This window comes from Amblyraja radiata, chromosome 2, assembly GCF_010909765.2.
Source record: "Amblyraja radiata isolate CabotCenter1 chromosome 2, sAmbRad1.1.pri, whole genome shotgun sequence".
Taxonomy (NCBI): Eukaryota; Metazoa; Chordata; class Chondrichthyes; order Rajiformes; family Rajidae; genus Amblyraja; species Amblyraja radiata.
The window spans coordinates 39,781,923-39,808,979 of record NC_045957.1 but is presented as its reverse complement, the minus strand read 5'-3'; the positions used below and the strand labels follow the sequence as shown (position 1 = coordinate 39,808,979).

Here is a 27,057-nt window from a genome sequence, read left to right as displayed (position 1 = left end):
AGGATTCAGAAAATCCAGCATGGTAAGGCTGATGAAAGACACAAAAAGCTGGAATAACTCAGCGGGTCAGACAGCATCTCTGGAGAAAAGGAATAGGTGATGTTATGGGTCAAGACCCTTCTGAAGAACCCGTTTGACCCGAAACGTCACCCATTCCTTTTCTCCAGAGATGCTGTCTGACCCGCTGAGTTACTCCAGCTTTTTGTGTCTTTCTTCGGTTTAAACCAGTGTCTGCAGTTCCTTCCTACACATGGTAAAACTGATCTCAGTTGGTACATTCCAATTAATATTCTGTGGAGATACTTATTCAGTACACTAGGTCACTGCAATGGGAATGTAATTTTATTTTTCCATATTGAATCAGAATCAGGGAGGTGATGAGATTGGCTATATATATTATTTTTTTTTCTGTGAGGATGCAGTATTATTTCTATGCAAGGCATGATCATTCTTACTTTCTCCTCCTGCAGCACTGAATTCAGTGGTGAATCTTTCTGAATGTTAACTCCGCCGCCATTAACACAGTTATAATATACTTATTTACAAAGTGAATTAGAGCCCTCTACAGGTAGTATAAGCCAACTGCATATTTGGACACAAGTTTTCTAAGGCAGCAAATTCATTTTGCTGTTTCATTTAAAATTTGCAGTATCACGTAATAAATTGGCTGCTTCTTTACGTGGGGTTATTGTATCTAATCGTCTGGGCCATTTACATTTAGACTTTAGAGATATAGCACGGAAACGGGCCCTTCGTCCCACTGAGTTTGTGCCAACCAGCGACCACCCCATACACTAACACTATCCTGCACACTAGACAATTTACAATTTTATCAAAGCTTTCAAATATGTACGTCTTTGGCGTATGGGAGAAAACCCGAACACCCGGAGAAAACCCACATAATCAGAGGGAGAACGTACAAACTTTGTAGACAGCACCCGTAGTCATGATCGCGCTTGGGTCTCTGGCTCTGTAAGGCAGCAAATATACTACTGTGCCACCCCAATTTATTTAATGGCAAATGAAATGTCCTCTTCAAACAACAATCGAGGCATGGCTGCAAATGTTTATTTTGATTTCATATGGTTTTGCTATTTTTAAGATCTACTAGACCAAGGGCAGTTGGGTCTGCTCCCCCAACGCAGCCGTCCCCTACCTGTATCCCCCACGGGAGGCGTGCGGGGCAGAGAGGGAGCGGGGGGAGTCAGAGAGGGGGTAGAGTTTTTAGGGGTGGGGTGGGTGGGGGCGCGTCGTCACAGGGAAGGGCTGGTTCCGAACGCAATACTCCCTCACTCGCGGCTCCCGGCTGCAGGCTCCCACAACGCACCCGTCCCCATACCCATAGCCCCCACGGGAGGCCGGCTGCAGGCTCCATGCAGGATCCGAGTACGGGGGGGGGGGGGGGGGGGGGGTCGGGGTGGGGTGGGGTGACATCACTTGCAGCGCGAGCAAGAAAGTGGTTTTTTTTTGTCAAAGTCTTTTCAAATTCTTGAACATTTTCATAAATAACGAGAAATAAAGCATGAATTTTTCAGATTAGGCGATTTCGGACGCCAGGGGGAAAAATCTCTAGCGGAATATGTAAAAAATTTACAGTTAGCGCATCGTTTTTTTGAGAAGATATGATTTTATACACACACACACGCACGCACGCAAGATCAGAGTTTTAATAGTTAACTAGACCAAGTGCAGACCCGTTGGGTCTGTTCCCGCAACACGCAGTTGCGAGGGGGCGGCCTGAGGCGTCACACACACTAACCACCCCCATTGATATTATATTAAGAAGGGAGGGAGGAGAGGGGTAGGGCCGGCCAGCAGCCGTCGGCCTCAGAGTGAGCCTCAGCTCCATGGCCTCGCACCCTCGGCGCTTCAGACCCCGGGGGGGGGAGGGTGGAGCGGGCGGGCGTGATCCCGAGTGAGCCTGCGGGCCGCCAGTGAGGACGGCGAAAAGTAGCGGGGGACCAGCCGATCTGTGGCTTCGGCCAGCATGACAGAGCCAGGCCCGGGGGGGGGGGGGCCATCAGCCGTTATGGTCACGCGATGAGAATGTGGCCAGCAAGAGGCGGAAAAATGAGTGAGTGGGGGGGGGGGGGGGGGGGGGGGGTGAAGGATCTTATTAAAAATGTGTACAGAATTTTTTTTTAATGAGGAGTGGATTTGCGAATGTAAAAGTAAAATCGCTAGCAAAATGGTAAAAATCTCTGCGTTCTTGCGTCTGGCTTTCGCGGAGTAACGAATTAAAGGCAAAATCAAAATGACATACATCCCCACACACACACACACACACAGAGTTTTAAAAGTATACTAGACCAAGTGCAGACCCGTTGGGTCTGCTCCCCCAACGCAGCCGTTACCTACCCGTAGCCCCCACGGGAGACGTGGTCCTCCAACTCTAGCGGCTCAGGAATCAGCAGTGCGGCTGTTTTTAAATGCCGTCTTTGAGGCGAGATGTGGGCGCCAGCAGCCGTTATGGCCGCTGGACAGCAGGAGGCGACAAAATGAGTGGGGGGGGGGGGGGGGGGGGGGAGAGAAGGATTTGATTAAAAATGTGTACATAAACACGACAAAATTTAAGGAGGAGTGGATACTTGGAATGAAAAGTGAAATCTCTACCGAAATGGAAAAAATCAGGGCGTTTGTGGGTCGGGTGTTGTCGTGGCAACGAATCAAAGGCTGGCAACCACAAGTCAGGCAGAAAGCCAGCAGCCAGCCAGCAGGCACACAGTTTGATTGATAGATTGATAGATAGATAGATAGATAGATAGATAGATAGATAGATAGATAGATAGATAGATAGATAGATAGATAGATAGATAGATAGATAGATAGATAGATAGATAGATAGATAGATAGATAGATAGATAGATAGATAGATAGATAGATAGATAGATAGATAGATAGATAGATAGATAGATAGATAGATAGATAGATAGATAGATAGATAGATAGATAGATAGATAGATAGATAGATAGATAGATAGATAGATAGATAGATAGATAGATAGATAGATAGATAGATAGATAGATAGATAGATAGATAGATAGATAGATAGATAGATAGATAGATAGATAGATAGATAGATAGATAGATAGATAGATAGATAGATAGATAGATAGATAGATAGATAGATAGATAGATAGATAGATAGATAGATAGATAGATAGATAGATAGATAGATAGATAGATAGATAGATAGATAGATAGATAGATAGATAGATAGATAGATAGATAGATAGATAGATAGATAGATAGATAGATAGATAGATAGATAGATAGATAGATAGATAGATAGATAGATAGATAGATAGATAGATAGATAGATAGATAGATAGATAGATAGATAGATAGATAGATAGATAGATAGATAGATAGATAGATAGATAGATAGATAGATAGATAGATAGATAGATAGATAGATAGATAGATAGATAGATAGATAGATAGATAGATAGATAGATAGATAGATAGATAGATAGATAGATAGATAGATAGATAGATAGATAGATAGATAGATAGATAGATAGATAGATAGATAGATAGATAGATAGATAGATAGATAGATAGATAGATAGATAGATAGATAGATAGATAGATAGATAGATAGATAGATAGATAGATAGATAGATAGATAGATAGATAGATAGATAGATAGATAGATAGATAGATAGATAGATAGATAGATAGATAGATAGATAGATAGATAGATAGATAGATAGATAGATAGATAGATAGATAGATAGATAGATAGATAGATAGATAGATAGATAGATAGATAGATAGATAGATAGATAGATAGATAGATAGATAGATAGATAGATAGATAGATAGATAGATAGATAGATAGATAGATAGATAGATAGATAGATAGATAGATAGATAGATAGATAGATAGATAGATAGATAGATAGATAGATAGATAGATAGATAGATAGATAGATAGATAGATAGATAGATAGATAGATAGATAGATAGATAGATAGATAGATAGATAGATAGATAGATAGATAGATAGATAGATAGATAGATAGATAGATAGATAGATAGATAGATAGATAGATAGATAGATAGATAGATAGATAGATAGATAGATAGATAGATAGATAGATAGATAGATAGATAGATAGATAGATAGATAGATAGATAGATAGATAGATAGATAGATAGATACGACTGATTAAATAACATCCTCAGTTTGGACAATATCCCTTTCATGATTAATCCCCACTACATCTAATATATGAAAATTAACAATCCATAGGCTGCATATCCAAAATAAAATCAGAAAATGCTGTAAAACACTCAGCAGGCCATACATTATGCTATCTGACCTGCTGAGCTTTTCAGCACCTTCTGGTTTTATTTCTAGTGTAAAACCTTTTCCTTGATGTAAAGATAAAATTGATTGATTCTGTGATGAAGATATACTCTCATTTGGTAATGTTTAAACAGTACTCCAAATATCGACATGTCTCCAAAGCTGTTTGACGTTGCTCTTGCAGAATTACACAGCTAATAAAACTATTGAGAATTCCAGTTTGACAAATTGATCAGAGAAGCAACATTCTAATGTCCTGATTGTACAGTTATCAGAAATCCATCCAAACCACAACAAATAAAGGTCATCAATTAAGGTATAAATTATTTGGCTAATCGTAACATTTGAACCATTCCATTCATGTTGCGCAATTGCTGGTTCTACACTATCCTACCTCTCATCAGGAGAGGGACAGTGCAGATCTGTTTCAGCTTCAGTAATATATTTTTGATACTGACCTCCAACTCCCAGGGAATTTGCATGTTCTTACTGTGACTGCATGGGTTTCCCCCAGGTGATCCCACATCCCAAAGGTAAACTGGTTGTTGGGTTAATTGACTTCAGTAAACTAGTTGTCCTTGTTAGTGGCGGCGCCTAACGGCAGCGGCTCGACTACAGTCGTCTGTCTTTTTTTATTTTTGTCTTGTTAAATGTATGTCTTGAGTTAGTTTTTTATTTTTTTTTTTAGTTGTGTATATGTGGTGGGGGGGGGGCTGTGGGGGAAACCGTTTAAATCTCTTCCCTGTGCGGGGACCTGACTATTCCCTGTCGGTCTCGGATGTCGTTGGGCCTAACATTGTGGAGCCTGCGGCGACCTCCGGCCGGGACTAACCTGAGGGCTCCAGTTGCAGAGCCTGCGGAACTGAGATCGCGGAGCTGGCCAACTTCGGAGCGGGAAGAGCTGTGGTGGCGCGCTGCTGCGACCCAAATTTTGGAGTTCGGAGGCACCGGCCGCAGACCCGGTGGACGGGAACATCGGGAGCTCGCAGGTCCCTGGCGGCAGACCGCTTATCCGAGCTCCGCAACGGCGACTTCTCCCGCTGGAATCGCGGGTTTAAAGATATGGAGCCGGGGCCTAACATCGCCCGGCGTGGCTTAAACGGACTCAGGACTTACCATCGCCTGTCGGGGGCTTTAACATCGGAGCCCCAGTTCACCTCGACACTGCAGTTGGACTGCTGGACCACGGGAGAAGGAACAAAGGGAAGAGATAAAGACTTTGCCTTCCATCACAGTGAGGAGATGTTGGAGACTCACTGTGATGGATGTTTATGTAAACTGTGTTAAGTGTGGGTCTTGGATTGTTTTGTAATGTAAAAAACTGTAGAAATGATATTTTGTTCAAACCTAGGTTTGAATGACAATAAATTGCATTCTATTCTATTCTTCTATTGTGTCAGTGGCTGGTGGCAGGATTGGTAGAGGATTGGTATTGGCCTTGTTTAGAACATAGGGTTGCAGGGAAACAAGTGGGAGAATGGGATTGCTTTGAGACCTGCCCTCTAAATGGCTGGCTCCTTTGTCATTATGAAGATATGAACATCTTAGTGAATAATAATCCTCTGGCTACTTCTAATATGCACAAGAATAGGTGTCCATATACTGTGACTTTTGGTAACTTGTATGATACGAAAAGTTACTTGCCATAAATTCCGTGTCAGTTCTATAACCAAAAGAAAAATTGGGATATTTCAAATGGCCTCCGAAATCCCGAGATTTGTAAGGAGGAAAAAAAGTGGGATCTTCTAAGTGTCTTGCAGCATTGAAACGGGTACTTTGGCCTAAACTGTCCATGCTAACTTGGGTGTTTATCTGAGCTAGTCTCAATTGCACTCATTTGTCCATTATCAGTCTAAACTATTCTAACCACGTATTTGTTCAAATGATTTTTAAGCGGTGTCATTTCCATTTCCATTTCCTTTGGCAACTTGTTCCATATACTCACCACCCTTGCTGTGGAAAAACTTGCCCTTTGGATCCCTTTAAAATTTGTCTCCTCTCATATGAAACCAATGCTATTGAGTCTGACCCACATGATTTTAGAAATCTCCAAGAATATCACTCGGCCTATTTCACTCCAGGGAAAACAGTCCTAGCCTATCCACAAAATGCTCTGGAGGAATTCAGCAAGTTACATTGGTGAGTTTCTCCAGCACTTTTTTTTTTTTTTCTGATCAAGATTCCAGCATCTGCAATCTCATGTATCTCCTAGCCTGTCCAGTCTCTCCATATAACTTGATCCGTCCAGTCCCAGCACTATTCTTGTAAATCTTTTCTGCACCCTCTCTAACTTAATCACATCCTTTGTCCAGAATGACAACCGGAACTGCACACAGTATTTCAGGTGCAGTCATGCCAAAGTATTGTGCGGTGGCAACATGACTTTTGCAACTTCTTTACTCAATAACTCGGATAAGCAATAATTCGATTGATACATTAATTTGGGTAGGTACACGTTCGAGTCTGTGGCAGATTGCAATGTCCTTTGCATCATATGAAAGATAATGTGATTTTTTTAATTACAATGTAACGTGGTTTGCTTTGAATATTTAAAAACTGTGTTTTAAAGCATTGCAAGTATATTTATTTTTTACTACATATTTTTCTTTCCCTTCCAAATTAAACAGCTAAAATATAAATATTACCATTAATTGTGTTGAATGGAATGAATGAATGAATGAATAATTTATTGTCACATGTGACAAGTTACAGTGAAATTCTTTGCTTGCATGCCCATGGTATAAAAATAGGCACCACATAAAGGGCGCTTATGAAGTTACAAAGTATCCCGCGCCAGGTCTCCCTTTGTTCTTCCCCTTCCCTCACAGCGGTCCCCCCACGCCGGGTCCTCCTTTGTTCCTTCCCCCGGCTCACTTCCACGTGGTCCATCCTTGTCCGGAGGTCCGCACTGACCTCCACTATCGTTGCCGGGTCCTCTCCGGACGCCTCCATGGCGCCGACCTAGGCTCCAGCCGCGGGCTTCGTCAACTTGGGCGCCGGTCACGGGCTGCCTCGGCTTTGACCTGCGAGGCTCCAGCCTCGGCTTTTCCGTCGGCCGCAGGCTCTGTTGACTCCACTGACCGCGAGGCTCTGGCCTAGGCTTTTCCGCAGCCCGTCGGGAGGCGTCTGCCGCAGCAGCCTGCTGGCAGGTGCAAGGGCCTTAGGATGAGTACCAAAAATTCCCTCTTTAAAATACATTGCTGATCAGTTGTATTTCGTAGTTGACTTCACAATCGAAAATTTGGAGCATCCACTTTGTTGTATCAATGATTCTGAACAGATTAAATACAACTTTTAGTCTGATCTGGAACATATCAATTTGACAATTATTGGTTTCAGCTACATTTTAGGTTTATTGCTGTGCGATGCCGATTCTGCACTCAATATCTGCACCTTTGCTCTACCTATTGTACTTTAGTTTGACGATTGTATTTATGCACAATATTATTTTACTGGAAAGCACAAAACACATCTTGTTTTCTTGCGTAATAGGCGTGTTACATAAGCTTGGACTTGCGTAAATAATTCACAATAGGTGGTCCTGTTTCCTGAATGACCTGTGTTATCGTAATGGGAGGATGGTGCCAGCTTCCCATCTGTTTCATAGATATAAAAGCGTCACCCATGTACGCTACTCTTCCAGTGACACTGGGAAGGCAAGCAAGAATCAGGGAGGTGGTGGAGAGCAATTCTCGGCCGAGTCGCCGACATCTTCCACAGGGTGCACCAGCGAGCCCTTCTTCACCAGTTGCCACACCATTGTACCGACAGTGCTTTCGACAGGACGTGCTCAGTCACCATGGGGTCACCTCCCTCTCACTAGCTGCCACTGCTTTGTCAGTCGATGCATTGTTCACTTCCCCCCTGCCTCTTTCTCCCACTCCCTTCTCTTCCATCTTGGAATATGTCAGTGACTCTGAGGGAGAGTGGACAAAGCGACGGGAGGAGGTGGTGGAGGAGGGGAACAGATAAAGCGATGGCAGACAGGAAGAAGCGGCAGCTGGTGAGAGGGGAGAGAGCCTTTACGGTGACCGAAACGGCAGCACTTTCTATGGGCTGTCGGTGGCCCGTAGAAAGTGCTGTTGGCCAGGGGCTACAACGGGAGCCGTAATGACAGCCACTTCAACTGGACGGTACGGCAACTGGTGAAGAAGGGCTTGCTGGTACAGTCCTGCGTTTTTGGCGCCTAGTTTTAAAGTGAGACGACACAAAGTGCTGGAGTAACTTGGCAGACAGAATCAGCCTGAAGAAGAGTCCCAACCCAAAACATCACCTATCCATGTTCTCCAGAGATGCTGCCTGACCCAGAGTTACTCCAACTTTGTGTCATTTTGTGAATAAACCCAGCACCTACAATTCTTTGTTTCCACCGAATTTTAAGGTGATTCTGACGAGTAAAATCTGCTTTGCATAAGGGTTTATGGAACCTAACCCTTATGTAAGTCAGGGAGTGTCTGTACTTCAGTACAAGTGACAATAATAAACCGAAACTCTTTTGGTATCACTTGTAGCTGCCAAATGACATTTTGATCTATGTAAAATAAAACTTAACATTTCCACATCTAAATCTAAACGGAGGGTCAAATGTGCGGAATATTAGATTAGATCCTTTATTTGTCATTCAGACCTTTCGGTCTGAACGAAATGTCGTTGCCTGCAGCCATACATATAATAATAAACAACAGAACACACAATAAACACAAATTAACATGCACCACAGTGAGTTCACCAGACACCTCCTCACTGTGATGGAGCAAAATCTTAAAGTTACTGTCTCTTCCTTCCTCATTCTCCCTCTGTGCTGAGGCGATACCCCACCGGGCGATAGTAGTCAGTCCCGCGGCTAAACCGAGCTCCGCGAACGGGCCGGTTCAAGCACCGCGGCCCGGGGTGGTCGAAGCTGCCGCCCTCCAGTCCAGCGGACGCATCTGTTGACGCGGGAGCTCCGGAAAACAGGCACCAGCTCCCGACGATGTCGTCCATTGGCCTGTGGCCAAACCCCGGATTCAGGTCGACGCCGGAACGCCGCCCCAGCCACCAGAGCACCGTCTCAAATGAGCAATGCAAGAAACTGAACTTTAAAGCAAAAAAATAACTTGCTTGGATCACACGCCTATCATTTCTATCAATTCTAATATTCTATTTGCCCAAATAAACCATGAGACCTAATGATTGTATCATGTCACTACCTAATTAGCCAAATACTTTAATGCTGGCAGTTCTTCATTGAACTGTAAGTGGTTCTCGTTCTAAGCTGGACATTCCTGAACAACTGTAGAAATACTTAATATGTTGGCTTTTCTTTGTGGATTTCCAGACCGCACTCCAAAGTTGGACTCCTTGGAGTCCAGTGTCAAAGTGCAAACATGCTGCCGTTTGTCTTCTGAATTTGTGCTAGTTCATTAGTTAAAGGAGCAGTAGGCCATTCGGCTCATCGAATGTACTCCGTTAATCAATCATGGCTAATCTATCGTTCCCTCTCAACCCCATTTGCCTGCATTTTCCTCATAAACCTTGATACCTTCACCAATCAAGCATCTGTCAATCTCTGCCTTAAAAATACCAATGACGGCCTCCGCAGCTGTCCGTGGCAATGAATTCCACAGATTCATCACACTCTAAAGCAATTCTTTCTCATCTCCATTAAACAAAAACATAGAAAATAGGTGCAAGAGTAGGTCATTCGGCCCTCGAAGCAAGCATCGGCATTCAATATGATTGTAGCAGATCATCCAAAACCCGTTCCTGCTTTTTCTCGATATCTCTTGATTCCATTCTAAAGTTGCATCCTTTTATTCTGAGGCTATACCCTCTGGTTCTAGGCTCTCCCACCAGTGGAAACATCCTCTCCACATCCACTCTATCCATGCCTTTCACTATTTGGTAAGTTTCGATGAGGTCTCCCCTCGTCCTTCTAAATTCATTTCCACATCTACATCTAAAGGGAGGGTCAGGTGTGTGGTTGAAATAGTTAATTTGTAAAATACAGAGAAAAAGCTATGAGGAACCTAAGTAAAGATGAGAGAACTTAAAAAAAAATAAAAAAATTGAGTTTTCCAAACTTATTTAATTATTTATAAGTAATTTTATAAGACCTTTAAATGTTCTGTTTTTGAGTTTTACATATTTCTAACTCTCCAGCATATTCAACTTTCTTGACAGCTTTGATGGTTAGTTGAGTTTAAGAACTAGATTATCTGAAATATTTGTTTTTGAATGGGGCTTTATTCTCCTCAGCGTACTTGATATATTATGCCCGCAAGGTTCTCCTGACATCTATGGCATTGCATTTTGGATCTGATGATTTTGGGCAGAAATTTGACACTAAGATATGTTGAAACATAACAAATGGCTCAATGGGAAGTATGGTCAGCTCAATGATGGCTTTAGTTTATTTAAATCTGTTCTGACTCTAAAGGAGGCATTACTTCAGCAGATGTGAGCAGTGTCGACATTATTGTCCCAATTTTGCTAGCCCTTGCTGTCTCCTCCCCTTCCTTAACCCTCCAGCTGTCTCCTCCCACCCTCCCATCCGCCCGCCCTCGGGCTCCTCCTCCTCCTCCCCTTTTCCTTCCTTCTCCCCCCCCCACCCCCCATCAGTCTGAAGAAGGGTTTCGGCCCGAAACGTCGCCTATTTCCTTCGTTCCATAGATGCTGCTGCACCCGCTGAGTTTCCCCAGCAATTTTGTGTAACGTCGATATTCCAGCATCTGCAGTTCCTTTTTGAACATCTAATCTGAATGTCCGGTAATGTGGCGTCTTGACACCTTTAAATATATTACCAAACATTTGCTGCATTTATGTCCTTTGGCCATCTCTTGTTAGTTAGTGTAATGTTTAACCTGTCAGATGGGTATAGTCAGTTTTAACAGCTATTATCATAAAATGCCTTTAGAAAATTCCTTGCAACCTGTATATTTTGTTGTGGATAATTTATGTGGGAAGCGAGAGTGTTTATGTACCAATAGCAATAACGACCCTTGCTATGGCCATGTCATGATAATTTTTGGTCCTTCACAGAAAACATGCTTGCATCAATCTGTAGTGTGCATGGTTAAGCATATATGTTATCAAGGTCCAGGATTTATTGACACAGGTTAATATGTGAATGCTTCATTGAGCATAATTCCGACTGGTAACTTCGCACTTCGTCCGAGCACGCGTCATGCAAGCCATCTTAAATGACCACCTAAACTGTCATTTGGCAACCTAAAAAGCTGCCAAGGTTGCCCGGCTGGCAACAGGGGAAAAAAGTTAAGCGAGAGCCCTGGCAAATGTAGTAAGAAATGCAAGTTGATTGTTGTTTAATTTAGAAGGGCTATTTGGGTTCTCAAATGGTGGAAGGGAGGAGGTAAAAGGAGAGGGTTGATAACTCCTGTAGTTTAATGGGAAAGTGCCATAAGATGGGGAGGAGATGGTGGGGGACAGAAAAGTGGAGCTTTTTCATTATTACTGTATGTGGCGAGAGGATGACTATTGTTGATGGTTTTTGAATTCTGAGCATAACATTTTGCAGCGATCTATATGAAATGAAATAATCTGCTTGGTAGGTAATACCTCTTTTAAGGACTAGTTTCCAAAAGGATTAGGAAAACCTCATCCATAATACTGTAAAATAATAATAATTGTGACCCAATTTTATCTGGAACTCTCAGATAAAATGCTGACATATAATACTTAAGCTAAACTGCTTTATTAAAAATACTTACTTTCTATCACATGCAAAACTAGACTGATGGTATTAAATATAAAGTCCATGTAAAAGATTCTATAGGGCTATTCAAACTAAGTCAGTGAAGTTCAATACAAAACAACACCTTTTCTTTCAATAATAATAATAAACTTTATTTCAGACTCAAGGGACAACATGCACACATTGCATATAAAAACATATAATTTCAATCAGCAGTTTCAACCACAGATTAACATTTTCTAATAAAAAGGGTTTATCTCACTTGTTTCTGGTGACTTGTGATGTAAAAATCAGCTGCTGGATTTCCACCTCTTCGCCAGAGCATCTGCACATGAAATACTAAATGTCTGATTGTGATCTGAAGCTGCTCAGTAACTTTTTGTACATTAATCGTGTAATTGGCACAAAGGTTTGTGTAGTTATTAAAATAGATAGATTTATAGCACAAATGTCATAAAATACCGTACATAGTGTGAAGAAGGATAAAGTTGTTTAGAAATAATGGATGATTAAATAGTAATACTTGTGATGGCACTCTCATTAGTTTATTGTCCCTTGTACCGAGATACAGCGAAAAGTTCAAGAGTCAAGACTCGAGAGTGTTTTATTGTCATATGTACCAGATAGAACAATGAAATTCTTACTTGCTGCAGCACAACAGAATATGTAAGTAGTACATAAACGAGAGAAAAAAAGTTCAGTGTTGGATATATGCACACATATACACATACTCAATAAACAAACAATTATAGTGCAATGATAATAATAGTCTGTTGTAGTTCAGAACTTATTCGTTGTTGTGTTTAATAGCCTGATGTCTGAAGGGAAGCAGCTATTCCTGAACCTGGACGTTACAATTTTCAGGCCCCTGTACCTTCTTCCCGATGGCAGTGGTGCAATGAGTGTGTGGCCAGGATGGTGTCGGTCTCTGATGACGTTGGCTGCCTTTTTGAGGCAGCGACTCTGATAAATCCCTTCGATGATGGGGAGGTCAGGGCCGGTGATGGACTGGGCAGTGGTCACAATGTCTTGTCCTCAAATAAGATTTATAAAGTTGGAGTGAAAGCTAACAGTGCAAACAAAACTAGCCTATCCGGTCTCTCCTTATAACAAAGGTCCTTGTCCACATTCCAGGCCACATCTTGGTAAATCACTAATGACAACACATTCTTCCTGTATTGTGGTGATCAGAACTGTACCAGTCAGTTAAAAATGTACCTGTATACACATTTCACAATTGGTTAATTGTATCAGGACATTATCATCTTGCTTTAATTTCTGAAGTGACATTGTGTAACATGTGAGTCGTCAAAATCACTTCATATACTGATCGTGGTTCCTGAACTGTTTTGACAATTCATTTAATCACGCGTTGAATAATCAGATAAGACTTTTAAGAAAGATTTGCTGCACACAAAATATTGCAGCAGGTAAAATAAAACTTTATTTAACTCTATAGAGTTAGATAGAGCTCTAGGGGCTAGTGGAATCAAGGGATATGGGGAGAAGGCAGGCACGGGTTATTGATTGGGGACGATCAGCCATGATCACAATGAATGGCGGTGCTGGCTCGAAGAGACGGATGGCCTCCTCCTGCACCTATTTTCTATGTTTCTAAAAATACATTTTAAGCAATAATCCTATCTTTATTATCATATCTTCCTGATTTATTCATTTCTTAATCTCAAACAAAACCCTTTTTGTTAAATAGCTGTTTTTATTCCAATGTATTAGATTTTGGTATGTTCTCTGGAGCACAAAGTGTGCAATGGTATGTGATATCAAACTATCACATTTTTTTAAATTGTGTTGTCATTCTTCACCAGAAACACCGCACAGCAATAAACCTAAAATGTAGCTGAAACCAATAATTGTCAAATTGATATGTTCCAGATCAGACTAAAAGTTGTATTTAATCTGTTCAGAATCATTGATACAACAAAGTGGATGCTCCAAATTTTCGATTGTGAAGTCAACTACGAAATACAACTGATCAGCAATGTATTTTAAAGAGGGAATTTTTGGTACTCATCCTAAGGCCCTTGCACCTGCCAGCAGGCTGCTGCGGCAGACGCCTCCCGACGGGCTGCGCAAAAGCCTAGGCCAGAGCCTCGCGGTCAGTGGAGTCAACGGAGCCTGCGGCCGACGGAAAAGCCGAGGCTGGAGCCTCGCAGGTCAGAGCCGAGGCAGCCGCGATTAGAGGGTTTAAAATACAGATAGACTTGGATTATTTTCTCCATAATGCCAGAGGTTGATGGTAGACTTGATAGAAGTATATAAAATTATGAGAGGCATAGAGAGGGTAGACAGCCATAACGTTTTTACAAGGATGCAAATGTCCATCACAAGAGGGCATATATGCTGTGGGCCGAACATCGAAAATGTATAGAGAATTTAACTTTTGTGACCCATGTCTGGTATTTACTTGAAATTTGGCACAGATTTAGATAAAATATAATTGAGATGGATTTCATAATTCGTCATAGTGTCAAATGTTGCACACTAATTAAGCTAATTAGAAAATTAGATAGAAAATGTAAGCGCCATCTAGAGCTCAATACTTATATTACTCTATGGGGAGCCTAATTCTGTGCTGTGGTCTATTAAATCATATTATACTATATATATTGTGCATTCCCCCGTTTACCGAACCCCACTGACTGCCAGTGGGCAGAGTGGGGGCCACGGCCATAGTGGGCCTGGGGCAGTGCCAGGCTGGGAGACGGCTAAGGCATCTTCCACTGAGAGGAAAATGCCTAACCCTAACTCTCCCCCCCTTCCAGAGCTGCCCACAACTGGAGCTGGAGCGGCTTTGTGACTGGCTGCGGGCTCCGTACGTGTGGCCGCTCAGCGCGTCCACCTCGGCCAACATTCCCTTCTGGATCATCATGGTAATGATGGTGTGGAGCAGCACTGCCCTGCATGCCGTCCGGGCCGCCTTCAGCACCCCCATAGCACCGGCTCTGTCTGTCCGCATGCTCGCTGCAACACCGGCCGGCCGACAGCCCGAACGACCCCTCACAGCACCCACTGGCCTACCGACAAGCCTGACCGACCCCTCGCAGCACCTACCAACAGCCCGACCGACCCACCGCAGCATCCACCGGCGGGCAGACAGCCCGACCGACCTACTAACTGACCCTAATCCTAACCCTAGCTCTACATTTTAATTTAACAGTTCACATCATAACTTTACGATAAATCAGTTGTAAAACAAACTTATCAGCAAGGTTAGCATTACCTTTATTCCTTCGAAACCTTGCTATTGTTTTGATATAATTAGGAGGCAGCCATGATCCCAGTGTAGCTACCATGAAACATAGAGCGTGATTGGTCAATTGCCGTCCGACTCAATGTCATACGTGCATTAATTGGACAATTACTACTCGGAAAATTTGAGTTTTTAATATTTTTAAAATGTGCAGGTTTTGGTCTTGACAAGTTTCAGGTATGATTTCTAAAATATTTTTACACAATATGTTATAAATACGTGATTTGGGTCACGAAATGAAACGAAAAAGCACCTCGGCCCACGATCTAATAGGTATAAGGTGAGAGGGAGAAAGTTTAATGGAGATGATTTTCACAGTGGTGGGGGCCTGTAATGCATTGCCGGGATGGTGGAGGAGTCATTTGGATAGGCACATGCAAGTGAGTGCCGGAGGTTGGACCCTCATAACAAAGGGGAACCCTCCATCGAGAACAAAGGGGAACCCGGCGTGGGGGTGTCATTGGTGACTAAATGGAATACTTTGTAACTTTGTCAGCTCCCTATATGTGGTGACTCTTTGCATCTTTGGGTATGCAAAACAAAGAATCTCACTGTGACACGTCACGTGATAATAAAGTATAATTCATTCAAGTGCATTGAATAGAGGGAAATGGACCATGAACAAGTAGATGAGATCAGTTTATCTTGGCATCATGTTTGGTGAAAGCATTGTGGGCTGAAGGGCCTGTTCTGTGCTGTACTGTTTTACGTAAAGCTGATTTCTCAAGTCCTAAGTCATTTATTTTCTACCCGTATCACGTTGCACTCCTACTCTTGCTATAATTATTTAATCCCATTGAATAATATTCCAAATGCTACATATAATTAATGGAATACATACTTACTATAGTAATCATTAACAAATACCATAAAATATTATTGTTTAAGAAGAAACTGTAGAAGCTGGAAAATCAAAGGTAGACAAAAATGCTGTAGAAACTCAGCGGGTGAAGCAGCATCTATGGAGCGAAGGAAATGGGCAACGTTTCGGGTTGAGACCCTTCTTCAGAAATATTATTAATGACTTATTCTCTTAGAAATTGCTGGGCAAATTTGCATAAAATAAGAATCCCATTGAGAATACATTTTGGATCAATTTAGTACAGGTTTGGAAATACAAAATATAAACAAGTTGGTACCCATGCTGCCAGGTTTGTCTTGTTATGGTGTGGATTGAAACGCTCACTCATCAGTGCAAATAACAAGCCTTTGCGATTGTTTACTCGTGGATTGCGCAACGACTGTGTCATATTACAACCTGCCCATTGAGGTTTAAACTGTAGATATGATTGTAAAAGACATGTGACACTTCCCCTTTTCCCAACGGACCTATACTTTTTTTTTGCTCTCTTAAAAAAAACGAAGCCGCTTCTCCGCGAGGTTTGTAGAGGGCGCTGGTTGCAACAGCTGCTGGCAAAAACTTGCTATAACTGAGGGCGTCCATGTTGTGGCGTAGTTGAATTAAAGTTAAGAGTGGTGCAAATTTCGGGGCTACTTGAGATTGTGTTTGAAGTTAGTGCAGGAGCTCCAGCATTTTTGTGTCCATCATATGTTTTTGTTTTGGGTAACCACCCCATCTCCCGCCGACGACCTGCTATCCGAATTTGAATAAAAGCGCGGGGGGGGGGGGGGGGCAGAAAAAAGTTTTCAACATTCCCCGGGCGCCCAGCGGTGCTTGTGTTGTGCAAAAGGCGGTGTGGGGCAAGCTCCGTCGTGCTGCAAAAAGCGGCGGTGGGACTGGGAGCGACCTCCGCCGTTGTCGTTGCTGCCACCGTTGTGCTTGTAACGTGCAAAAGGCGGAGTGGGTGAGCTCCGTCGCTGTGCAAAAAGACGGCGTTGTGAGCAACCTCTTGTCGTCGTCGCTGTGCAAAAGGCGGAGTGGCAGCGACCTCCTCCGAGCCCTGTCAGGTGTTGTGCTGTGCAAATGGGCGGCGTGGGGCCCAGGTCCGCCGTCGTCGCCGGTTGAGGGCGACTGGATGGTCCGCGGGTGGATGAGGCGATTGAGTGAGCGGCTGCAGCCGGTGGAGGTGACGGATCGCGTCGCGAGCGGGCTGGCGGTTGACTGCCTGGCGCGGGTGCGCGCGCAACGCAGCGGGGCCGAGCCCCGTCCTCCCCGCCTCTGTGCATTGTGGGATGGCTGGACTTTAATGACCGCCATGTTGGCCATGGCGTATTGAAGCCGACAAAAGGAACCCAAACGGACCGGCGGCAAAAACACGCCTTTCTTCCGCTTCAAACCCCGATTTCTCTTCACGGAATGGAACTAGGATCTTCAGACTCTCATCCATGATAGGTTCCGGGCGGCTCCGTGCACGTTTTGCTGGGTACAGGCGTCAACATTTCATCGGCTGTTGAAAAAAAAGCGCATCTTATATATATATTTATATATTTCCTTCCACCATCACCGAACCCCCCCCTCCCCCTCCCCTCTCCCTTCCCCTTTCCCCACCACCACCCCCTCCTCCTCCTCCCTCCCGCGGTGGTGTTTGGGTTTGTAATTCGCCGCGAATACGGGCACACAAATCGAGGGAGAGCGAGAATAATGAGCAAACTGTCGTTTCGGGCAAGGGCGCTCGATGCATCGAAACCCCTGCCCGTGTACCGGTGCGAGGACTTGCCGGATCTGCACGAATATGCCTCAATCAACCGCGCCGTGCCCCAGATGCCCACGGGGATGGAGAAAGAGGAAGAATCGGTAGGTCGTGCTTGTGTCTTGTCTTTTTGTGTGTGTTTTATTATCCTCCAAAAGCCACCGGGCGGTTTGTGATGTCCGGGGTTGTGTGCTGTGTGTATGTGCGCAGCTTGCGCGGCCGCCATTACACGGCTCTCGCTCGCTTCCTCCCAAACATGGGGCCGGGCCGCGGAAACGCAGGCGGCCCCGGAACCACCCACACACTCCCCCATTCCTCGCCCTGCCTCGACAGATGGGGCGGCCTGGCCTGCTCGGGCCCCGCACGCCGCCCCTCGTCACAGGCGCCTTGACGGGATGTGATTTATTTTTTATTTCATGGTCGGGGAGCGAGGAGGGAGACATTGTTTTATTATTCACACCTCCCCCGGAGTAGAAATGGTCACGTGATCCGCCAGGAGCAGCCATTTTGTTGTGTTTCTCCGTGTCTATGGGTTGGGCCGGAGCGGCAGTGGCGGCTCTGAGCAGCGGGGTGGCGCTAGCGAACGCGGGTCCAGGCAGGCGCTCAGCAACATCAACACAAGTCAGTTCAGGGGGCTGTGCTGCTCCCTGTCCTCTGCTCCAATATATGCGAACTGTATGTCCGTTACTGCTTTTAACTGGCATTAATTTCATGTGGCGATATAAGTGATTTTTTTTTTGCAAGCTGTTTGGGTTTGCAGATGAATATTGTTTGTATCTCAACACGTGCGCGAATGATGCCAACTTTAGTGGCACGCTGCTGTTGTATATCAGTGTATGCTGAGGGAGAGAGAAGCTCACTGAAGTTTGTATTGCAATTTCTTCACATTAGTGAATAAGTACAGTTGTCCTACATCGATGGTTTTAACTGGCAATTAGTTTTACAGTTAAATAAAGTATTTTTCCAAACATTACTAGGGAATGTAAATTTGTACTGATCCCAACAATGTTTCTTTGGATTTCAGAAGACTTAACAGTTTGAAAATGTTAGTGAGTTCCAAACAGTATCTCAGCATTGTTATGATTGAATACTAATTTCTAAACTAACGTTTAAATTATCCAATTGCTAGAATATCCCTAAAGTGTTGTACAACTTGCCCATTTCTAACTTTTCCCCACTTAGCGTTTGTGTAAAAATTTATCTTCAGCACTAATCATTCTTTTCAACTACACTGTTGTGAATTTCTTAAACTCAATCCCATTACCATTATTCAGATAACCGTGTTACCAAAACAGCCTGTGAATTTGCCACAGCCTATGGCATTGTGAAGAGATATAGCACAGAAACAGGCCCTTTGGGCCGCTGAAACTGAACTGAGTTTGTGTTTACCCATAGAAACATAGAAAATAGGTGCAGGAATAAGCCATTCGACCCTTCGAGCCAGCACTGCCATTCAATATGATCATGGCTGATACCCCATTCCTGTTTTCTCCCCATATCCCTTGATTTCGATAGCCCTATGAGCTATACCTAACTCTCTCAAATACATCCAGTGAATTGGCCTCCACTGCCTTCTACCTTACTATCAAGTGCATGTTTACATAATCCTACTCTAACTCCAGATTGGCCTTAATTCCCTCAGGTTCTATACGCTCAGGGCAATTAACAGTGGTCAATTAGCCAACCAATTTGTGAGGCAGGGGGAAAGGCGTGTAGTGACATGGAGAAAGTTCAAACTCCATAATACTGGAAGTGAGGATTGAATCTAGATCAATGTGTACCAATTTGGAATATAAATGATACGCAGTTTTAATGACCCATGTTAAGAGAATAACTATTTTAAAACGTAGCGTGGATACATTCAATCTGAAATGTCGGAAATATGTGGATCATGTAGAAATGGACCTTCTGCTGGAGATGTATTTTAATCAATGCCCTGGGAGTTGCATATGTTCTTTGATATTAATCAGCTTTGGTTTTATGTAAATGGGATATGTTTTTTTGTATTTTAGCTTCTCCAAAATCTATCCATGCCTGTTTGCATTAGCATCTGAAATCGAATATGCTGAGAATTTGAGCAGACTGAGTTGATGTGTATTTCAATCTGATGATCTGTTCTCCGGTTAAACAAATAGCAAACTTAAAATGTTTGTACTTTTTGATTATTTTGCAAAAAAATCTCACAGGATCTTTGACATCTACACAGAGAATGTGCAGATTTGAGTGGCAACACACTTTAAAATCCATTATTCCAATTTAGACGCAGGTTGGATGCTACTGCAGTCATGTTTAGGTGTGGGAATCAGTACCCTGATTTTGCCTTTCAGATGAGATGTTAAATTTGAGCTCTGTCTGCTCTCTTGGATAAAGTATCCTGTGGGAGTATTTTGAAAAGGCCAGAAAAGTTGATCTATTATCAACATTTTGTGTGAGGCCTTTGGCTATAAAGTTCTTTGGTTAATAGTGAAGGTAGACAAAAATGCTGGAGAAACTCAGCGGGTGAGGCAGCATCTATGGAGCGAAGGAAATAGGCAACGTTTCGGTCGAGACCCTTCTTCACAGTTAATAGTGAAGTCATAAAAGGTACCAAGTAAATCAAGTTACCCGTCAGGACAGTTAGAATTTAGAGATGGCATCTGCAGCACTGTAATACAGTGGTGATCACATTGGACATTGATGAAAATATGTTGGGTTTCTGAAATGAGACAAGAAAACCCACGACCTTCTGACTTGGTCAAGTATGATACCACCAATTCAAAGAATGATTGAAATTGCTTGCCAATATATTGCATAACAGAATGGACTAACATTGAAAGATGATATTAACATTTTCAGGACTTATAGAATTGTACATCACCGAAATAGGCCCTTACGATCCTATCAATGCCTGTTCAAAGGCCTTTTAAAAGTAATTGTGAGTGTATATGTGTGTGTGTGTGTGTGTGTATATATATATATGTGTATGTATATATGTGTATATGTACATGTATGTGTGTATGTATGTATATGTCTGTATGTATCTGTGTGTGTATGTATCTGTGTATATATGTATTTGTGTGTGTACGTATATATGTATGTATATTCGTGAGTATGTATATATACACGCGTGTGTGTATATATACACACATGTATGCATGTATATATGTGCGTATATGTATGTGTGTATATATACGTGTGTGTGTATGTATATGTGTTTATATATATGTATATGTGTTTATATATATATATATAAATATATGTATATGTGTTTATATATATATATATATATATGTATACGTGTTTATATATATATGTATGTATGTATACGTGTTTATATTATATCTATTCTCTTTCTCTATTATCTCTGTCTTCTATGTATATCTATGTATCTATCTGTCTCCTGTCTGTATTCTCTTTTCTATGTCTGTATCTGTGTCTCTTTATCTCTATTCTTCTGTTGTCTCTCTATCTCTCTGTCTGTCTGTCTGTCTCTTCATCTATCTGTGTGTGTGTGTGTGTGTGGATATCCATTTATTTATTTATTTTAAAATTCACTTTGCCCTCCTTAAGTGCTCCTTACATCTTTTCCCCCCCGATACTGTTCTTTTGTAGGAAACTACCAAATAAATCCACGCTATGAAGTTCACATTTAAGTATGTTAATTAAGATGAGCTAAACGTACTTGCTTGAATTGATTATGAAAATATTAATATATGCCTTTATGTCCAGAAATAAATGGATATAACATGTTGGGCTGTTTTCTAAGTCCAGTACTCCACTGTTGCAGATGAAGCCAAATAATTAAAAATGCAAGAAGAAGGTCTGAAGAAGGGTTTCGGCCCGAAACGTTGCATATTTCCTTTGCTCCATAGATGCTGCTGCACCCGCTGAGTTTCTCCAGCATTTATGTCTACTGCCAATTAAAAATACGAGATGTTTATATATGGGGGGGGGAAAAGAGATGTAAGGGTCACTTAAGGAAGTCAAAGTGAATTTAAAAAAAAAATATATATATATATATATTTTTTTTTAAATTCACTTTGACTGTGTGTGTATATATATATATATATACACACACACACATATATACACACATGCGTACATATATACACACACACATATACATGCATACATGTGTGTATATATATATGTGTGTGTGTGTATATATATATACACACACGCATATACATACATACACACACACACACACACACGTGTGTGTGTGTGTGTGTATATATATATATGTGTGTACACAGCCGCTGCTGCTGTCCTTCTACCGATGCGCCGTGGAAAGTATCCTCTCCTATGGCATCCTGGTGTGGTTTGCTAGCTGCACTGTGGCTGAGAGGAGGGCGCTTCAGAGAGTTATAAAAACTGCACAGAGCATTGCAAACGCTCAACTGCCCTCCTTGGATGATATATATAGGGCCCGATGCTTGCGCCGGGCCACAAACATCAAGCAGGACACATCCCACCCTGCCAACCACCTTTTCACTCTGCTACCCTCTGGCCTTGTGCGATAAAATAACTTAATTCCAACAGAGAACACCGGTGAAGCAAAATGTAATTCCAAGAAATGCAACATTCTTTTTAAATACTTATTTATTATTTTTACTAATAAGTGTACATATGTGTCAATGGTTGTCGTGTTTGTATTTTTTAACGCATGCATATGCTTTGGAAAAGATTACTATAAACTTGAACACTGTCTATGTTAAGTAGAATGTGAGGAACATGTTTCATGACCCCAACTGTCCAAGGACATTGCAACATGTTTGTGTATTTATAGTCAAATTATGCATAGTTCATTAAGCAATGAGGTTCAATTTGGGCTTTCATTAAATTCATTTATGCCCAATGTAACAGTGATGCCTGAATATTTTGATTCAAATTGTTATTCTTCAGTCTTATGCAAAATAATACCAACACAGCAGCCTATAGGGGATTCTAATAGTGAGAAATCTGTTTAGTTTCTGGTGCTAGTTTTCTAATGATTAGTTATTTGTGCTAATGAAAACTGGAAACATCACAAATGAAAATGTTGTTTAAATGAATCATTAGTTTAAGAATAACTAAAAATGAGAAATGTAATAGAAATTTCAAAAAATATCTGTTTTTGGAAGAGAAGAATTATAGACATTAAACATGTGAACATTAAACATTTGGATCCAGTGTAAGCCACTCAGTTTCTCAAGTCTGCTCTGCGACAGATCTGATTGTGTAAACTCAATGGCATATTCTGGTATTCCTGCAGTAACCTTTGCTGATCAAGTATAGATCTATTTCTGCTTTAGAAATATTCAAAAATGTTACTTTCACTACCCTTGGAGGTTCCAAAGGCGCTCAGCCCTTTATAAGGATACATTTTGTCTCATCTCTGTTTTAAACAGTGGCCCCTAATTCTATTTTCTCAGTCAAGAAGAAAAACCCTCTTCAATGCTGCCCATTCAGCCCATATGGGTTTTGTATGCTTCTGTCCAATCCCATGCCTTCTTCATTTGGTTAATTATTATTTTTTTTAATATGAAAATCAATTTGAAATCTGTACATTTAAATTAAGTATTTTGAACGATTGGATCTTTTTGCAGAAATAAAATATTTATTAAATACAATTATGTAGATCCTCTTGAGATATTGTTCTACTCTTTTACACATCTTACCTCTTGTAGGATTCAATTTATGTTCATCCAAGTCATTAGCCAAAGTCCATATTTAAAATAAGTTGAGATGTCGGGCATTATCTCAATTTAAAAAAATCAATTTGTTGTTTGTTGGTTGCTCTGTTAAACCATACAAGTGGCTGAAATGTTATCTTTAAACATTTCTGTCAATGGTATTAATTTTATGGCAGATAACACAAAATGCTGGAGTAACTCAGCAGGACAGGCAGCATCTCTGGACAGAAGGAATGGGCGACGTTTCGGGTCAAGACTCTTCTTCAGACTTTAGACCCGAAACGTCACCCAGTCCTTCTATCCAGAGATGTTGCCTGTCCTGCTGAGTTACTCCAACTTTGTGTGTCTATCTTCAATGTAAACCAGCATTTGCAGTTCCTTCCTACACATTAATTTTATGGAGATGGATCATTCCGAGCAACAATTTTGGAAATACTTGAATTTGCAGAGGTTACATTTGTGCAGAAATGTATATATTACTAGACTAAGTGGGACCCGTTGGGTCCTAGCTTCACACGGGAGGGCTGGTCCCCCAACACAATATTCCACCTGTCCACCAATTCCAAGATTGCTGGCCAGTGTGGGGGGGGGGGGAGGGGGGGCTTTCTGGAGTGCTAGCGTTTATGTTGTGGGCTTAAGGGACAGGTTTCCAGAGGGCTAGTATGGACATTGTGGGCCGAATGGATTCTTGGGCTGGCAGCTCAGTCACTCAGGCCTGGCAGCTCAGTAACTCAAGCCTGGCAAGAAACTGCCAGAAATTCTGCCGAAAACAGGCGAGAGACTGAGAGAGAAGGGGGAGAGGATGGACGATCAATTTTAGACATTTTCATCTTTTTTTACAGTTGCAAAAGGCGCACAATTACAGTAGGCACACAGTTGCAAAAGGCATAGTTTAAATACACATAAAGGGCACTTACGGGTCATTATTCTCAGTGTTCTGTAGATTTCCAGCTCAGACCGAGTCGTGACCCTCTCCCTCCCCCATCTTGCAGAGACTGGGCCACGCCCACACGTCCGGCTTTTATAGCTCCTCCCCCTCCCACCGGAAGGGCCATGGCCTTCATGGCGTGATTGACAGGAGAGAGAATCTCAACATTTTTTAAACATTAATAAGTCTTATTTTTCATCGATGGGGAAAAATCCTCTGGCCCTGAGCTGGAGGGGGACTCTGAGTAAGGTGGCCAAAAATCACAGCCGTAAGTGGTCGCGTTTTTTCTAAAATCAATATACAGTGCAAACACGAAGTGGTCACGTTTTGACGTTTAATTATATAGATGTAGCAAATGGAAAAAATGTACCTACAAGCAGAAGTACTGTAATGGACCCAAAGATCGCGCATTAATCAACATGCAACCTTTTCCAGTTGTGTTGTGGTGAAGAGGCAGATTGGTTTCCACTTTCACAGATAAATGGGATGTGGCTTGTCCTGGTTATATCCTGGATTCTGGTGCTTATCTTATTTCACCTCTGGAGATTTTGGGTATTAGTGGTTGCTTCCTTTGAGGCCCTATGAAAGATATCTCACGAAAGCAAACTTGCAAATGTAGAAAGTAAGGACAAGAGTAAGCCAAGAAACAAACTGCTCAAGGAATTCGGTCGGTCAGGTCATATTTTTTGGAGGAGAAGTCCCCCCCCCCCCTCCCCCCCACACTGGCCAGCAATCTTGGAATTGGTGGACAGGTGGAATATTGTGTTGGGGGACCAGCCCTCCCGTGTGAAGCTGGGACCCAACGGGTCCCACTTAGTCTAGTAATATATAAACAGTCAACGTTTCTGGTCACGATATTGGGTCATGCTGCAGTGTCTTGAACCAAAACTTTGACCATTACTTTCCCTCAACAAATGTTGTTATCTAAATCATCTTGAAGCTTCATTGCATCTCCTTCACAATTTACCATCCAACTCTCTCCAGAGATGCTGCCCGTTTTGCTGAGTTACTCCAGCATTTTGTGATAAACACTCCCTGTGGTGTGCCTCTAGTTAACCATCTGCCACTCCAAAAAAAGACCCATTTATTCCGGACAGCCAACACAAACATGGTGCCTGTCTGTGGCGACATGTTGCCAGCAGCACAATGGAAAATCATCAAATATAGTAGTTCTCAGTTTACCTGTATAAAAGAAACAGCAGAAACCACCGATGCAACTGACAAGCTGCTAATGCATTTAAACGCAATAGCGCTATTGTGATCTACCAGCAGCATCGGAGCTGCTGACTGTAAGGGAATTCCTGATTGCAGGGGAATCCCCGATCTGGTGGAGGATTGCAGGAACAGTGAGTACTATGCCTGGAAACACCGGGGAGGCCTCCATGGTGGAGGCCTCCCCGGCGGGCAGGACTACAAGTCAGACTGAAGCGCTGGGGACTACGACTCCCTCTCCCTACCATCAATGTTCAAAGACTCGGCAACGGATCTGAATGAATTTGCCACAGTCACAGACTTCATAAGGAAATGTGTGGAGGACTGTGTGGAAGCCTTGGATGAATCAGGAAATCCGCATTCTTCTGAAGACCAGATCCCGGGCATTCAGGTCTGGTGACGCAGAGGTCCATAAGGAGCCCAGATATGACCTTGACATGGCCATCAAAAAGGCCAAAAGGGACTTCCGCTCAAAACTGGAGGATGGGTCAAATGTTCGGCAACTGTGGCAGGGTTTGAATGCCATCACTTCCGACAAGGCAAAACCAGGAGGCATCTCAAGCGACAGTGTAGCATCACTCCCTGAAGTGCCTGGACCTAATGGTATACCTTTTGTGTTCTGAAAATCTTCGCAGACCAACTGGCTGGAGTTTTTGCGGACATTTTCAACCTCTCACTACTGAGGTCTGAGTTTCCCACCTGCTTTAAGAAGGCATCAATAATACCGGTGCACAAGAAGAGTAAGGTGACATGCTTCAACGGCTATCGACCTGTGGCACTAACGTCCGTGGTGATGAAGTGCTTTCAGAGGTTGGTTATGGCGCATATCAACTCCTACCTCAACAAGAACCTCGGCCAAATACAGTTTGCCTACTGTCACAGCAGGTCAACGGAGGATGCAATCTCACTGGCTCTCCACTCTGCACTGAACTACTTGGACAATAAAAACACTTGCGTCAGGCTGTTGTTTATTGACAACAGCTCGTCTTTCAATACCATCATCCCATCCAAGCTGGTTACCAAGCTCACTTCTACTACCTGAGAAGATTGCGGAGATTCAGTATGTCAGAGGATTCTCTTGAACTTCTACAGGTGCAGAGTAGAGAGCATATTGACTGGTTGCATCATTGTCTGGTTCGGCCGAGAGTGGAAAAGACTGCAAAAAGTTGTGAACACTGCCCAGTCCATCACCGGCTCTGACCTCCCCACCATCGAAGGAATTTATCGGAGTCGCTGCCTCAAAAAGGCAGCCAACATCATCAGAGACCCACACCATCCTGCCCTCACACTCATTTCACCACTGCCATCGGGAAGAAGATAACGCCCAGGTTCAGGATCAGCTTGTTCCCTGCAAGCCATCAGGCTATTAAACACTACAACCTCATATAGGCT

At 42.7% G+C, this 27,057-nt stretch overlaps 1 protein-coding gene across 5 annotated transcripts in view; it reads left to right on the top strand.

Annotated features, from left to right (window-relative positions):
• The window catches only part of epc1 (enhancer of polycomb homolog 1), a 181,661-nt gene that overhangs the window by 51,998 nt on the left and 102,606 nt on the right, over positions 1 to 27,057 (top strand). For 2 of the 5 annotated variants that reach the window (XR_004415995.1, XM_033045415.1), the window contains exon 1: positions 17,392 to 17,975. The exons of 2 other annotated variants lie outside the window; for them this stretch is intronic. Coding sequence is in view for 2 of the 3 variants with exons in the window: in XM_033045415.1 (XP_032901306.1) it covers positions 17,823 to 17,975 (153 nt within the window). In the remaining variant the exon portion in view is untranslated. Of the gene's footprint in view, positions 1 to 17,391; positions 17,976 to 27,057 lie in introns of those variants that run through there. One more of the 5 variants, XM_033045407.1, reaches the window with a different exon arrangement.